We start from the raw sequence: 15,563 nt of genomic DNA on the forward strand, positions 1-15,563 counted from the left end.
GTCGGGGTATGACTTTATTCAGGTTAAGGAAATTAGAAAATTCTCACTATTGTGTTAATGGTTAATGTGAGAGTATTGGTGTCAATGTGAACATGTTTACTGATGCAGTAAAAGTCAGTAGAACGTGAAATACTAAAACTGACGTGAGGTTTCACAACTTTGCTCTCACTTCTTGATAAGAAATTCAACTGCAATGAACAGAAACATAGTTATGTTAAATCTGTATTAATTGTTTAACCATAGAATACACACACGACACGTCTAAGGAAGCGTCCATGAATACATCAAATCCTCTCAATGTCTGAAACTGGCCTGTAGTTGATATGCAGGGACCACCTCTGTCCTCCCTGTTATTTAATTAGCAGATATAATCGATCATAATTTCCTTCTGTCTTCTGTCATCGTGCAGCTACATTGATTTGAAGCAGAGAGGTCGTCTGGTGTGCCCTTTTTATTCACAGTGTGTGGTAACACAGCCCACATTAGATAACTTTGTAGCATGTTACATCACAAAGAATAGATACTAATATTAAAAGCACTACATGCTGTATGTAGCCAAAGCCATTGGGTTGCAGAGTAAATGATAAGGAGAAAGCAACTGTAACGACAATGATTTAATCTCTTCAGTGATCGTAGCACTTCAATCCTGTTTCATTCATACAGGTGCAAAGAGAGCCCCCCCGTCCACCTCCACTCCTGCCGTGAGTCAGAAGGACGTATACATGTAGAGAATACAGACCAGCATAGAGAACACATAGCCAACCACCACACTTCAAAACATTCAATTTTACACCGATTTTTATAAGCCAATATACAAAGCTATTGGAAATGATTGGATAAATTATACAGCGAGGTGCAAATTCAACCTCTGGCTTTTCTGAAAATTAGCGCCCTGGGGCACAAGTTCATGATGATAATTTATTCCATCTGGCTCCAAAGGCAGAGCACCACATTATTAAATCTGACACCAGTGCCCTGGTGTGAAACAAACTCATCTGCCGTGACCACTCCAAACAAGATCTGAACAGAGGGTCTCATTTGCTTTTCATATATTCAGCTTAACTATGCCTTATCTGGCATTTCTAGGTCATTTTAGATGTGAATCCTCGTTCGTTGGTTAGCATAAAGATGAATCCCTCGAGAGGACAGTATCTCGTTCTTACAGATCATTCCATAAACAGATGGTTACAAGAACAGTGGCCTACATATGCTGTGCATTACAATTTGTCACATCAAATATTAAAAAGCAATCTTAGATATTTTAAGCCTTTACATCACAAACGTTTTCCCAGGAGAGAAACATGTATCTCTAAGTCCATGAATGGATGGATGGATCAAGGGTCATCCCAAGTTTGGCCCAGGGTTGACCCTCCTTGAAGTTTGGTGTGGACAGTCGTGGTTTCCAGAGGATGATCCCAAACACCTTTGTGGGCCTTTTTCCCATCCTGATGTTGGTGACCTCTGACACCATTATTGGAAATTATCTTTCTACCCAACACCAGAGTCCAGGACAAGTTATCTTATCAGCTAATGACCTGATTTCTATTGAATCTGCTTCTGTGATTCATGCCTACCACAGAATAGGTTATAATGGTACTAGACGCCCATTGGAATTTCATTTTCAGTAGTGACCCTATGTCTCTTCATTTTTGTAGAAGAAATCTCAAAGTTCAAGTTTTAGTTTGTCACGAAATTGACTTGGCACAATCGTGATTCCCAGAGGATGAACCCTTTAGCAGGTTGTACTCTGTCTGAGATTTCTCCTATAGCAGCAACCTTGTGGCAAATAATCAACTCTTTTATACAATTGGATCTGGATGGGGTGGACATTTCGAGTCGTTCATGGCCCACAGAGGATAAACAATCCTTTGTTTTCTTCTGTTGGGGGTAAAATTTCTTCTTGGTCATTTTATTTTTCTAATGAAATTGACCGAACCCTTTCACCCTTTCACACTCCCAGAAAAGTGGCCTCCCTTCAAGAGCCACCCCGGCCCAATACATTGTGTTTTTAGACAACGTAATAATCAATGCACTGCCTGGATGAACCCCATTCATTCTTTACCGCGCCGACTAATTACTAGACCACACTGGCGGCACACTGATTGGCGGGCGCTCCAATACGGTGGCGGCACTCGAACATCTTCCGCAGCTCCGTGCGGAAGCGGTCGTGTAGCCATGCGTAGAGGAAAGGGTTACAACAAGAGGAGCTCATGGCGCACAGGTGGCACAGCAGCTGTATGAGTAAAAAGTAGCGCTTGTTAATGAGGTGAATGTCGACGTCTCGCAGCACGTTGAACACGTGGATCGGGAGCCAGCACACGGCGAAGGCAGACACCAGGAGTGCGACCAGGCGAAAGATCTTCCTCTTCCGAGCCTGCTGAACCCCTGCCTGGCCTTGTGTCCTGTGGCCCGGGGCAACACAGTTCCTCAGTTTGACAGTGATGCAGAGATACGAGATGAAGACGGCCGACAGCGGCAGGACATATGTGACCAGCAGGGTGCTGTATGCATAAGCGAATCTTTCTTTCTCTTGTCCCAACCAGAACTCCTCACAGATGGTGAAGCCTTCCTCCTTGAATTCGACGTGGTAGGTGTGGGCCACTGCCGGAGCCACCAGCCCACAGGACAGCAGCCAGATGCCAGTGAGGACAGAGGCACAGGTGGCCACGGAGGTGCGCTTCTTCAGGGGATGGACGGTTGCGTAATATCTGCAACGAACAAGAAACTGCATAAGAGGATAAAAATGGCACAAACTAATCCATGGTTAACACTTTATTGTTACTGAGTGCAAAACCTTGAGGCCCTCAAATGAAACCACATTCAAATTCACTCGATTTGGATATGCCTCAAATTGTATGCACTTATAAATATCAGTCCCATAAACATTTCATTTCTTTCATCAAGATCAATGAATTATTCTCAAAAATAATCGATGAAAATTTTCATAAGGAAACCCATCCAGTGGTTTTGTGTAATGTTTCTTACAGAGAAGTAAACATGGGATGCAAACATACCCTCCTATTATCTACCATGATTTAATGTATGAAAAAAATATGATGAAATGATTTACCATCATAACTCCTGCAACACAATTTCAATAGAACTTCAAATCACTTTCAGCTCACTAGATTACTCAGTGTCTATATATAATTAGCTCTAAACCTTTTACTTTACAATGCTCTACATGACAGGTATGACAGAGCAGACCAAGAAGAAACAGAGGAAAATAATTTATGATTAAGTCACGGGGAGCAGTAGTAACACACAGATTCTCTTTGAAAGCAAAACCAAGGTGATTTTTTTTGACAAGTGAAATCCTCACGCCCTTGATCCGCAGCTCCAGAGGGACAGAAACCAGCTACAAGCTTTATCCTGCAGGATCCTTTATTTATTTCTATTTCTTTTATGCAGTGAGCAGCAACTACTCTGTGGATCTCTGGGGGTGTATGAGGGGACGTGTCAGTTGAGCCCAAACCTGATTCTTCCTTTTTGTGCTCAGAGTACAAAGCAGGATAATTTGATTCGTGATTTTGTTCCCATCTGCTAAAAAACTGCTGCAGGTCTTTTAAGTTTCCTCTTAAAGATTCACTCATGCAGCTACGTAGGGTTAAATTCAATTACGACTCAATAATTAAACATGAGCATTGAATCTTTGCTGTAAAAGTAATTACGTTTTAACCAGTCTGCCTAATTACTAAATGTAAATGATGAATGATTGGTAATGCTCACACTTGGTGCTTTAATTTCTGCCTTGGCATACTCCACTCACTTAGAATGGTGTGTAAATTGATTATATAGAGAGGGAATACATTTTATGTTATTTGGACTGTTCAATCAGGACAGTCTCTTGAGATTTGAATAGTTTTTTCAAGAATTTCTTGGACAAATACCAACGAGCACGTACACTCAGCTGTGAAGAGAGCTTAAAGGTGTGTAGAATTGAGGGACATCTAGTGGTGAAGTTGCATGTTGCAGCTGAATACCCCTCATCTCAGCCTCCCCTTCAATACATGAAAGAGAACCTGTCGTAGCCTTCAGTTGTCATAGAAATTCAAAAGCTGTTAAGTTTGTCCAGTTTGGGCTACTTTGAAAAAATGGTAGCCCCTGTAGACAGGACCTGCTCCTGATTTCAAGACTAAGAATTTTAATATATAAATTTCTTTCTAGGGTGCAAAAAACAATTCAGATGAAACACACGAGAACTAGCATTATATCATATTCAATTTCTGCCAATAGATCCTTTTCAACTAGATCTTACACACTGAAACTTGAGGAAAAATAAAAAGGACTTTAAAATTAGACAGAACTTTTGAGTTGCAGATTTTGTCATCCACCCACCTGTCCACCGCGATGGCTGTGAGTGTGAAGACTGAAACGTAGACCGTGACCGGCTGGACGAGAAACACCAGATAACACATCGAGCGGCCAAACACCCAACCGTGTGGATTGAAGGCGTAGGCGAGGGTGAAGGGGACACAAGTCACACACATGAGCATGTCGGAGAAGGCCAGGTTGCCGATGAAGAAGTTGGTGACACTGTGCATCTTTCGGGTTCGGCAGATGACATAGAGGAGCAGGTAATTGCCGAAGACGCCTACCACCACCACCAGTACGTAGCAGGGGATAATGAGGGACTTGAACTTCTGCAGCAGGGCCACATCTGCAAACTGGGAGGTGTGATTAGTGGAGTTGCTCTGCACCGCAACCTCGTAAATGTGTCCCTCCGTCTGCTCGCCCGACCCAGACGGCTGTGTGACTCCGGCCGAGCCACTGTGTTGCTCTCCCATGGTCGCTCTGTTCCTACGCTGCTCAAAACACAGTTAACAACACCGCAGAACATTAACAACACCTGAATCGAGAATCACAGGATGGATCTAAGTGGAAGGCCATTACTGAGTGTCCATGCTTTTACCGACACAGTGAGAGGCAAAGAGCACATTATTAAAAGGTTTATGATTATAAATGCTGAGATCATTCACTGGTCTCGATGACCCTGAGGTTTCAGTGTGAATCTTGGCTTTTCTCTCAGACACATCTAAATGGACAAAGGGACATCATCAACAAAACATTTCTGAGACACATTTTATCCTTTATTTATCTCTTATTTTATTTTTTATTTTTTTCGTTGCCTCCACCTGGGGGGGATGGGTGTTATGTTTTCTCATCCACCCGTTCGTTTATTAGCTGGTTTGTATTGCTGCTTGTTGGTAAAAAGATTTTTTTTTTAATTGCCGGATGGATTTCCATCAAACTCGGTGGAAGGGTGCAACGTGGTTTAGATTAGAATATTGGTGTAGATTGCTTCTTCATCTTCGATTTTTCCTCTTCTTCTTTTTTGTCTTTTCTGCTTATTTTCTGCTTATTATCTTTTCAACATCAACTTCTTATCATGTTATCGTATCGCCTCTTAATCTCTTATCTGATGTTCAATAAGAGGACTTGCGTCACTCCACTGCTTACTGAGGTCCCTTTGTCAGATTGAACAGATTCAGCACATAATGCTCACATAGAGGTGAAGCTTTAGTGATGCTCCTCGGCTGCAATGTCGCTTTGTATAAAAGCGTATGCAACCTGTTTACATGTAACTGAATAAAATTGTTGCTGAGAGCCAAGGTCAGCAGCCCTGTGTGTCGTACCTCCTCCGCTGAGATGTGCATCTGGGAAATGTCGATTCGCAGGTTTGTTGTCAACGTTTAGAGGTTGTACTTTTGTGTTTGAGTGTGATTAACTGAGGTGCCGACTGTAATCAGCGCCTTTCAGCGTTATTCAGCAAGACTGATGCTTTATCTTAATGCACCTCATTAAATAGTGGAAACATTTGTTACTTGAGGGCAGGGGCGTCGTTAGGCCTGTTTTAGGGGGGCTGAAGCCCCCCTAAGATGTTGTTCAGCCCCTCCAAATAATTATTGGGATTTAAAAAAAAAAAAAAAAAAATTTAATTTTTTTTTTAAATTAAACTATTGTTTTACACATGGACAAGTTATTTATAACTCTAACATGCTATATATGTGAGTGCGTTTCTGGTTTTTATGTTTTCTCCCCCTTCAAATTACATCCAATAGCCTCTCATAATACTTAACAATAAAAGACCAGGCACTAGGACCTTGGGGAGTCTGCATCGCTGCTGCGCTGGCTTTCTCACTCTGTCAAGTAACGTCTCTCATCAAGACAGCAGGATTACAGCCAAGGAGTTTAGCTCATAGTAAATGATGCACGGAGTGAAATTGTAAGTACAGGTGGTTACAGAATGTGGCTATCTGTAGTTTCTAACGATTGTTACCTGCTTAAATTTAGGTTTACTTGAGGCAAATGAAAGGGAATATTGTAATGAGCTATATTAACACTAAGCTAGCTAGCTAGCTATTTTGTTAGAAAATGTCTCCAGTGAGCAAGAGTGTGAATGAGCAAATTTGAAATGTAAGAAATAACTATCGACAGCTCTCTATTCTTTGCATTAATATCTATCTCTAGTATTTTAAAACAATAATATCAGTGCCTATAGAATGTTGATGTTTATAATCAGTTAATGCTATTTAAAACTAAATTTCATAGTGTCCCTCATAACGCTATTGTACCGGTATATCATCCAATTCATTGACCAGATGGATATAAGAAGATTCTTTAGCAGAGGTGACAGCTCCGCCCTAGTCAAAACAAGTATATCCGTCTTTCCTTTACAAGCAGGAAAATGATTTCTCTCTATTTGAGAAAAGTTCATATTTGTGTTGTCAAATTTCACAATGACCCTGAAATTCTGTCTCTTCTGTTATCTTATACTGAATGAATGCAAGCAAAGATACAGAGAAAAATCACAGTCTTTCTGATTGAACCAATCTATGAACTGTCTGAAACACTGGATATCCGCAGCCCCAAATGAGCCCAAAAAAAATTGGCGCGTGCTGCGCGCGCAAACATTCAACATCCTTAGGGGCTTAGCCCCCCCTTTCTTTCAATCCTAGAAACGCCCCTGCTTGAGGGTCATCGTCACTTGGAGGAGAACTATTCACAGACAAAATTAAAGGAAGGACAATTGCAACATAATATTCCCTTTGGAGTGAGATTTCCAAATATCTCTCCTCTCTCAGAGCTTTAAACGGATGAGATTTGAGTCCGGCTCACAGGTGTAATGTTATACAACATTAGTTTTTTATAATTATAAAGCATCAATAAAACCTTTTATAAAGGAAAGATGATGTGAAACTAAAGATTTGCTGGGTATTGTGGACATATTTTTCTTTTTTTGTGACGGATGAATGTAGAATAAATGCTAGGTTAATACAGTCCATTTACAACATCAGTAGTTTGCTCTTGTTCCTTTTACACACACATTTTATACATTTAGTTCCTGGTTCAGTAAAATGTTTCACATCATTTCGCTCAAGTCAGACTTATAAAGTCAGTTTTCTAAATTGAACCACATGTTGTTATTGCAATAAGCTTGTTATAATAAACCATAATACCCCTGCAGTGTTAATCAGTTTTATGAGAATTTCGTACAATCATCAGCTTGTTCGTGTTTATAATTGTCCAATTGAGAGTAAGTCTTCTTATGAGACTGTTGCTCTGCGCTTATGTGATTTATTTGCAATGTTTTGGACCTAATGTCACCTAATATAACTTAAATGTACAAAGTTGGACCTTGTGAGCTTCTCTCTATACCCTTCAGATGAGAAGACAGATCACGGACAGATTATCATAATATTCATGGACAGTGTGGAACAGAGATTTTATGGAGTTGCAGGATTTTTTTTCCTCCGGCTTTCTGAACTGTAACTGAAAAATGTAACAATCACAGCAGAGAGTCTCAGTGCCTCAGACTAATTGCCAAATTAGCATGTACAGCGCACTAAGCACTGAACACGTCAGTAAACTCAGATGATTTACTTTTATATGACTATAACCAGTATAAGAAAATGGATTATAAATGACCTGCCATGTAGGAAAGGGCTCACACGTACATGTAGAAAATATGATGTCTAAACGTTCACATTTTCCTTCTCATAAGCAACATATCTGCTTTCATTTTAAGGATGACTGAATATAACCAAACAGCATGAGCTCCAACGTGATGGTGCTGTATTTTATTAACTTGGATATGGCAGCCGGGGCAGGAAAAAGTAATAGAAGTCAATGTATTTGTTCCCGTCCACTGATTCTGCACCTTCCTCAATAATTTGAGGACCACTTTTTCCACATTTATATCCCACATTATTATTTGCATAGTCTGACCTTATTATAGAAGCCTAGTTAGCGTCTTCTAGATTGGATTAATGTCAATAGGCACACATCTTCCATCTGACCCTGCCTCAAAACACATTTACATAGATATACGCATATCCTGGGTATGAGTTAAAGACCTCCCCTAATGAGCCCCAACAATGTTACCTACATCACATGCAAATGATAAATCATTAAAAATCATATCCATGCTGACCTTTATGACTAGTGAATATTTTGCTCATTAGCACCGAACGATGGAAATGTGACAAACTAATTTTAGCCCTTGACAATATGGTCACTACTTTTTTATGGCAGAATTGCAGTCAACTAATCATATTGGAGGAAAGATGCTGCAACTTCCCTGTGATAACATGCAAACGAGACATTAATAAACAGACACAGACTAAAGTCCCTTACCTTAATATGAGAGTACGAGGAGCCGACCGTTCTTCAGCACCTCTCCACGGTGACTGAGCTGGAGCTGCTGCTGAGTTAGAGCACCGAGCGAGGGAGGGAGAAATGACAGCCAGCCAATAAGACGACAGAGACCCCAAAAAGATTCATGAGCAGGTTTGACTCAACCATGACGCTTGATCTTGAATTGGTCAGCGATTATTGACTGTTGGTTGGACTGTTGTATTCACAGGTATAGGTTCCCAGTTGCCTGCTGAATTAAAACCACATTAAAGTGTTTTCATGTACCTGCTGTTCATTGATTTAAGTTGTAATTAAGATAGTAGAAAATGGTTAGTTTGAGCGGAACAACAAATTCTTACCCCTTATGTTAACTAATGATTGGGCCTCTGTCTAAAAACCTTGGTCCCAACTGATTATATTTTGATTGCATGTGACAGGGACCGCATGTGGAGCCCCTTGCTTAAGAAAAGCTTTTTGAAAATGTCTACATTGTGAGTGCTCGCAAGTGAGTGCTCGCATTAATTCCACTGTCCACAAAGCCTCTTTGCATAAAAGGTTTTAAAAAGTACAGTTATTCACAACATGCTCCTCATCTGTAAAGGTACAAGGCTAGGACATAGAGTTTCTTTCGTTGAAAACAACAACGTAATAGCCTTTTCATTGTAGACGCAGGCTGAGTGATGGAAGTTATGCTTCCTCCTTTTAAATGGCATCAAGCCATAAATACGCACCACACTCAATAAGTCATCTGAGGTTTGCACAATGTGCACACAATGTCAGAAAAGCAAAAAGGCATCAGTTTTCCATTCGGTCAATTTTAGAGACACACATTGTTTCAACTGTAAATGGTGAATGGGCTGCAATTTTTATAAACGGTCCTTCCTCCATTCACACACTCACACACCAGCAGCGGCTGAGCTGTCAGGGAGCTGGCCTCTCCATCGGGAGCAGCTGAGGAGGGTCTTAATGAAAAGCACTTTGGCAAGAAACTCGTGAGCCACGGCCACTTGTAACCATGTGAAGAAAAGAGGATCAAAAAATATATGTTTTTAAAAATAGAGGCTTCACTGTATCTCGTCTCCCAACTCACAACAGGAGCGAAAAAATCCACATTTCATAAAGAGCCTTGTGTTGTAATATGATGACAGTAATCAGCATTGTTTGGACTCTTCCTCCTGAAAACAGAGAAAGAGAGAATCCATTTATTCCCAGCAGAAATCAACAACCAACCTTAACATCGTTAATTCAGATTTAGACAGCAGCAAAGTAGGAAGCAGCGTGTTTATCTCGCAGTGATGTGCTTTTATTCAGCACAGCAGGCGCACACACAAACCAGATGGAGTTATCTGCATATGAGTGGGATGTAAAACGGGTGAAACTTCCCTTTAAAAGATGGGAAAATATGTTGATGTGTTGATGCAAATATGTGGCGTGATCTAGGGATTAATTTTCCAAGTAGATTTTTTTTAAACTGCACACAAAATTTCAAGAACTTCATTGTTTGCATGTGAGAATTTTTAGTTGTAATGAGGATGATGCGGGTGTGTTCGGCAAATGACAAGAGGCGAGTTATTACATGTCTCCGGAGTATAACTCCTAGAACCTGTTATTATAATTTAACTGGATCTTTATTGTTGGCAGATGTTCTAAAGACCTTGTTGTTCAAACTGTGTCTGTGGTAGAGATACGGCAGATTTATCGCCTGATAAATTCTAATCAGTGGCTTTATAATTAGGTAAAATCCCTCTATTGATTCATTATAGATGAATAAGAAGTCATTTAAAGGCATTTTTTGTAGTTTAATATGAGTTGATAGGGTATACAGCAATAAATTCCCGAAGCGGTTTCACACAATCATGATGGTGCATACAAATTTCAGAGGAAAAGTGTGAGCGAGCTCAACACCAGCCTCACACAGGATGTGGGGTGAGGAGCCCCCCCACATGAGTTTTGCGGTTATTTCTGAGAAAATGGGATTTGCATTCAACATGTTTTGTTGAGTCACGTCCTGATCTTTCTCATGCATTTAGAATGAAGCAGGGGCGTTTCTAGGATTGAAAGAAAGGGGGGGCTTAGCCCCTAAGGAAGCTAAATGTTTGCGCGCACAGCGCGCGCCAATTTTTTTTGGGCTCCTTTGGGGCTGCGGATATCCATTGTTCAGACAGTTCATAGATTGGTTCAATCAGAAAGAGTGTGATTTTTCTCTGTATCTTTGCTTGCATTCATTCAGTATAAGATAACAGAAGTTATCTGTCCCCTCTGCTAAAGAATCTTCTTATATCCATCTGGTCAATGAATTGGATGATATACCGCTACAATAGCGTTATGAGGGACACTATGACATTTAGTTTTCACTAGCATTACCTGATTATAAACAACATTCTATAGGCACTGATATTATTGTTTTAAAATACTAGAGATAGATATTAATGCAAAGTATAGAGAGCTGTCGATAGTTATTTCTTACATTTCAAATCTGCTTGTTCATATTCTTGCTCACTGGAGACATTTTCTAACAAAATAGCTAGCTAGCTAGCTTAGTGTTAACATAGCTCATTACAATATTCCCTTTCATTTGCCTCAGGTAAACCTCAATTTAAGCAGATAACAATCGTTAACAACTACAGATAGCCACATTCTGTAACCACCTGTACTTACAATTTCACTCTGTGCATCATTTACTATGAGCTAAACTCCTTGGCTGTAATCCTGCTGTCTTGATGAGAGACGTTACTTGGCAGAGTGAGAAAGCCAGCGCAGCAGCGATGCAGACTCCCCAAGGTCCTAGTGCCCTGTTTTGTATTGTTAAGTATGATATGAGGCTATTGGATTGTAATTTGAAGTGGGAGAAAACATACAAAGCAGAAACGCACTCACATATGTAGCATGTTAGAACTTGTTAACTTGTCCATGTGTAAAACAATAGTTTAATTATTTTTTTTTAATTAAAAAAAAAAAATTTAAAAAAATCCCCAAAATTATTTGGGGGGGCTAAAGAACATTTTAGGGGGGCTTCAGCCCCCCTAAAACAGGCCTAACGCTTGGAATGAAGGTTATGGAATGTACAGACTTCAGATAAGTAAGTTATTGTGTCTGTCTGTGTGTGTGTGTGTGTGATTTTGACTCAACTCTTTCTCTTTGATTCTGTCCCTCTCTACAAGTACCTTGTACCATGTGTGTATTCTATCTGTATTTTCTATACCCAGAGCCTTATGTTCAAATAGTTGAATCACTGAACTTTGGATTTCAGTATGTACAAATACATCACAACAATGCCTCTTATTCCCAGAGCCTGTTCCATTTGAATGTGTGTGTTATCAGCAGTTAGCAGTCTGTGAGTGAAGGGCTGAACGTCTCCCTGTAGCCTCTCCTTTATTCTAACCTTGGAATACCTCACACACTCTCTTTGTTTCTCTCCTTCACCAGGCATTTTTCCAGCTGTTTAATCCCATGTGGAAAATCAATTTTTCATTTTTTATATTTTCTGTCCTGCTTGTTGAAGATGTAGCCTCCGATTTGGACTTTATACAAACTAATTGTATCTATCTATCTATCTATCTATCTATCTATCTATCTATCTATCTATCTATCTATCTATCTATCTATCTATCTATCTATCTATCTATCTATCTATACATCCATACATCCATACATCCATACATCCATACATCCATACATCCATCGATCTATTATTTTTAACCATCTCACTCTGAGAATCAGAAGCAGAACAAAATGTGGAAGAACGCAGCACATGTGATGAAGAGCATCTCAGACGACACCATCTATTCCTGCTCCAGACAAAGCTTGTCATTTACATACCATAATGATCATTGTATTAATAGTCCATATGAATGATTATAATCACATCTGCTGCTCTGTCTCTCTCTGCTAATTACATGCTCTCAGAGATACACATGTTCATAGTGTAATTATAATTAACCCTCAACAGGACAAAGAAATTCTGAGTGAGTTGAGTTACACTATTTAAACTGATGAAAAGGTTTTTTAATCAAACAGACTGTCCACCTGTTATGGAAGTAGATCTTTACATTTTAATTTTGATGAGCACTTTAAGTGAAGTGAAACTGGAACTAGGGTGAAATATATTCCTCTTAAGAACCTTCACGAGTTGTTAAATTTGGTTTGCCACGCTGCTCTTAACCTCGAGTCAGAGCCGTGATATAATTTGAACATTTCCTTCAGCTTCCCTCCTGCGGTCGGACCTGTACCCTGAACCTAACACGACAGTGACATTGAGGCAACAGAAAACTTGTCTCATCATGTTCAATGCTGCTTACGATCCTCTGTACCTTCTTCACAATCGCTGCCTGTGATTGATTTCCCTCGGCTCATCGGTTGTCACGTTCACCTTTGCTGTTGCAGCTGCTGCGTGTGGTGAACGTTAGTGTTTGCTCTGACTCTCGCCACCTTCCCTCTCTCTCTGCTGTCCCCTGGGATCAGAACAAAGGGCCGGTCCTCTGTCCGACACAGTTGTTTGTTCGCCTTCCACATGTCTCCTCCCCCGGCGCAAATCACCTTGATGGATGAGTTTTCATCCTGTATAACTTGTCACATATTTTACTACCTGAGTTTTCCCTTTTGTGATCATGTTCCTGGCAGCTTCACCAGACTGACCTCAGATGTCAGCAGTTAAAGTAGGAATAAAAAACAATGAGTTATTAAAATGAGGCAGCCTGTTCCTATTTTGCTTGATGAAAATGTAAAAAAAATATCTGCAGACAATTTGGTGTTATTTTCTTTAATTAAAATGGCTGGAATACCACTTGTTGGAGCTCATCTCTCCGCTCGGGCCCAACAGTTCCCTTAAATTCAATCAAGCTGCATTAGATTTCACTCACTCATAGATAGCACTTCTCTAAATGTGTTTTTTGACAAATTACCCTCTGGGAAAACAGTGAAAATGTTGGAATAAGCCTTCGATGGGTTCTTTCCTGACCCACACTACGTTCTCCCACTAAATTTCATTGAAATCCATCAAGTGGTTTTGTGTCGTCTTGCTAAATGACAAACAAAAAACACAGATGAAAATTTAACCTCCAGGAAGTCGGTACTCCTAAAGATTTAGTCCAGGTAAAAATTGCAACAAAAAAAAAACGTTAGAAAAACTCACAAATTTAAGGCGACATATTGAACTAGATTTGAATGATGATAAAACTGCAAAGATTGAGATTGACTCAGAATGACATACAATAAAAGTTATCAACTCAGATTAGATCGTTCACAACAAGTCACAACAACCTATTAACACATTGCATCACTCACACAGCATACATGAATCGAATCACTGACCTTCCGGTTAATGGACGACCCGCTCTACCTCCCGAGCCATAGTCTCCCACAATACGTTTATAATGAATAATAATTGATTATATACAAATGTTCAGATAAGGTCAATGGGCCTCAACAGAGTACAAACCAAAAAGCTCAATCATCACATGAGGAGATCAGGAAAGAGAAAAACGCTCAACATGAATTGTTCCGTAGAGGTTTTTAAGAGAACTTCTGCAAAGCTGGAAGTAGAGCCTGTTGTATACTTCTTACTTTAATAATATCAATAATATAGATGTGATGCTTCCATCCTATTGGGAGCAACCAATTTATCCTAACTATGTAAATGCTGCATCATTATAACTTCATCAGGTTTGAGCTGAAAGTTTAATTTTCTTTGACTTGACTGTGAAGCAGCTGTTGGCTTTTTGGTTCTCTATTTATCCTTGACCGTTTCTATGATGTTCTGTTCTCAGCTTGTGTAAAAAAAACACCACATGTGCCTTTTGAGTTTAAAGTCTGCTTCAGGACACGTCTGTTACTTCTGTTGCCATGGTAATATATGCAGCCATGTGTCTTTTCATGTATTGGTTGTTATTTATAAAGTGATGAAGAATATATGAGAACAAACTGTCTCCCGGTGTTGTTCGGTACAATCCTTGAGTTTTAAACTGTGGCTGTCTTGTGCTGTCCTATCTTTATCTTACATCGCCTTGTTGTCAAGCAAAACAGAAAGCTAAATAAACAGATGTTTAATTGTTATAGCAAATAGCTCCAACAACCCATATCAGACAATGTGTGCTCTGCTGTGCAATTTAGAAAAAAGACAAAAACCTCACAGGAAACCAACGATTGGGACAATGCCTCATCGTCTTCCGGTGATTTTAGCAACTTCCCTGATTCCTTGAAAACCTCTGAAAAGACTAAATGAGAACATCAGCCCCCTCTCCAGAGGAGGACAATAACAGCTTCAAGGGTCTGTTTCTCTAATGTGGTGAACCATCAGTTTCCTGAGGGAGTAGTGATGACGTGTGTGAAGAGCCTGCAGGGGTGTGCTCTGCTACAAAGCCTGAATTGGTTTTATATTAAAGTCTGTGTTAAACCCAGGTTGATTGCAGGAGTCAGTCTCACGGTGTCCAAGGACAGCAAATTAACTTTCTACAGGAAGTGAAACACAAGCTGCAGATGAGTCACGTTTTGCAGGCGATTGAAAAGCTTTCTCAGGAGCTGTTTTGGTTCCACCATGTGGTCACCTTGAGTACGAGCCTCTGCACGTTATTTCCTGTTCTGTGATGGAGCTGCGAGTTTTGCATGAGCCATGGGACCTCCTCCCTTAACTTGATTACATCCCTCTTTACTGCCTCCCCCAAAATAAGGCTGGCGTCCCGTTAATGTAATTGAGTGAAATGATGCAGGGCTGACTCAACAAATGAGGAATTGCAACCAATTAAGCAAATGGAGTCGACAGAGCGGACGCTGATTAAAATGTTGTCCTGTAACAAGAGAGGGAGCCAATAACATTCATCTTTTATGTTTTTAAAGATGTCAAAAGCGTATCTCTCTCTCTCTCTCTCTCTAACTCAAACCGTAAATTCGCCGCTGACACGCGATCAATAAGAAAAACACAGACGAGTGTA

General features: G+C 40.1%; 1 protein-coding gene across 1 annotated transcript; it reads right to left on the reverse strand.

Moving 5' to 3' along the window:
- Window positions 1-2,077: 2,077 nt before the first annotated feature.
- Window positions 2,078-4,787, reverse strand: prlhr2b (prolactin releasing hormone receptor 2b). The gene is made up of 2 exons (XM_061075659.1): window positions 4,339-4,787; window positions 2,078-2,708 (listed from the first exon to the last, which is right to left on the reverse strand). Exons 1-2 carry the CDS (start codon window positions 4,785-4,787, stop codon window positions 2,078-2,080), a joined length of 1,080 nt encoding a protein of 359 aa, XP_060931642.1.
- Window positions 4,788-15,563: the final 10,776 nt, after the last annotated feature.

The sequence above is a fragment of the Limanda limanda genome, chromosome 1 (assembly GCF_963576545.1).
Source record: "Limanda limanda chromosome 1, fLimLim1.1, whole genome shotgun sequence".
Taxonomy (NCBI): domain Eukaryota; kingdom Metazoa; phylum Chordata; class Actinopteri; order Pleuronectiformes; family Pleuronectidae; genus Limanda; species Limanda limanda.

Excerpts from the sequence above, each read along its gene's own strand:
- prlhr2b (XM_061075659.1), bottom strand. The coding sequence starts at position 4,787 with ATGGGAGAGCAACACAGTGGCTCGGCCGGAGTCACACAGCCGTCTGGG. Across the intron at positions 2,709-4,338 it reads ACAGCCATCGCGGTGGACAG|ATATTACGCAACCGTCCATC; the intron begins GTGGGTGGATGA and ends TGTTCGTTGCAG.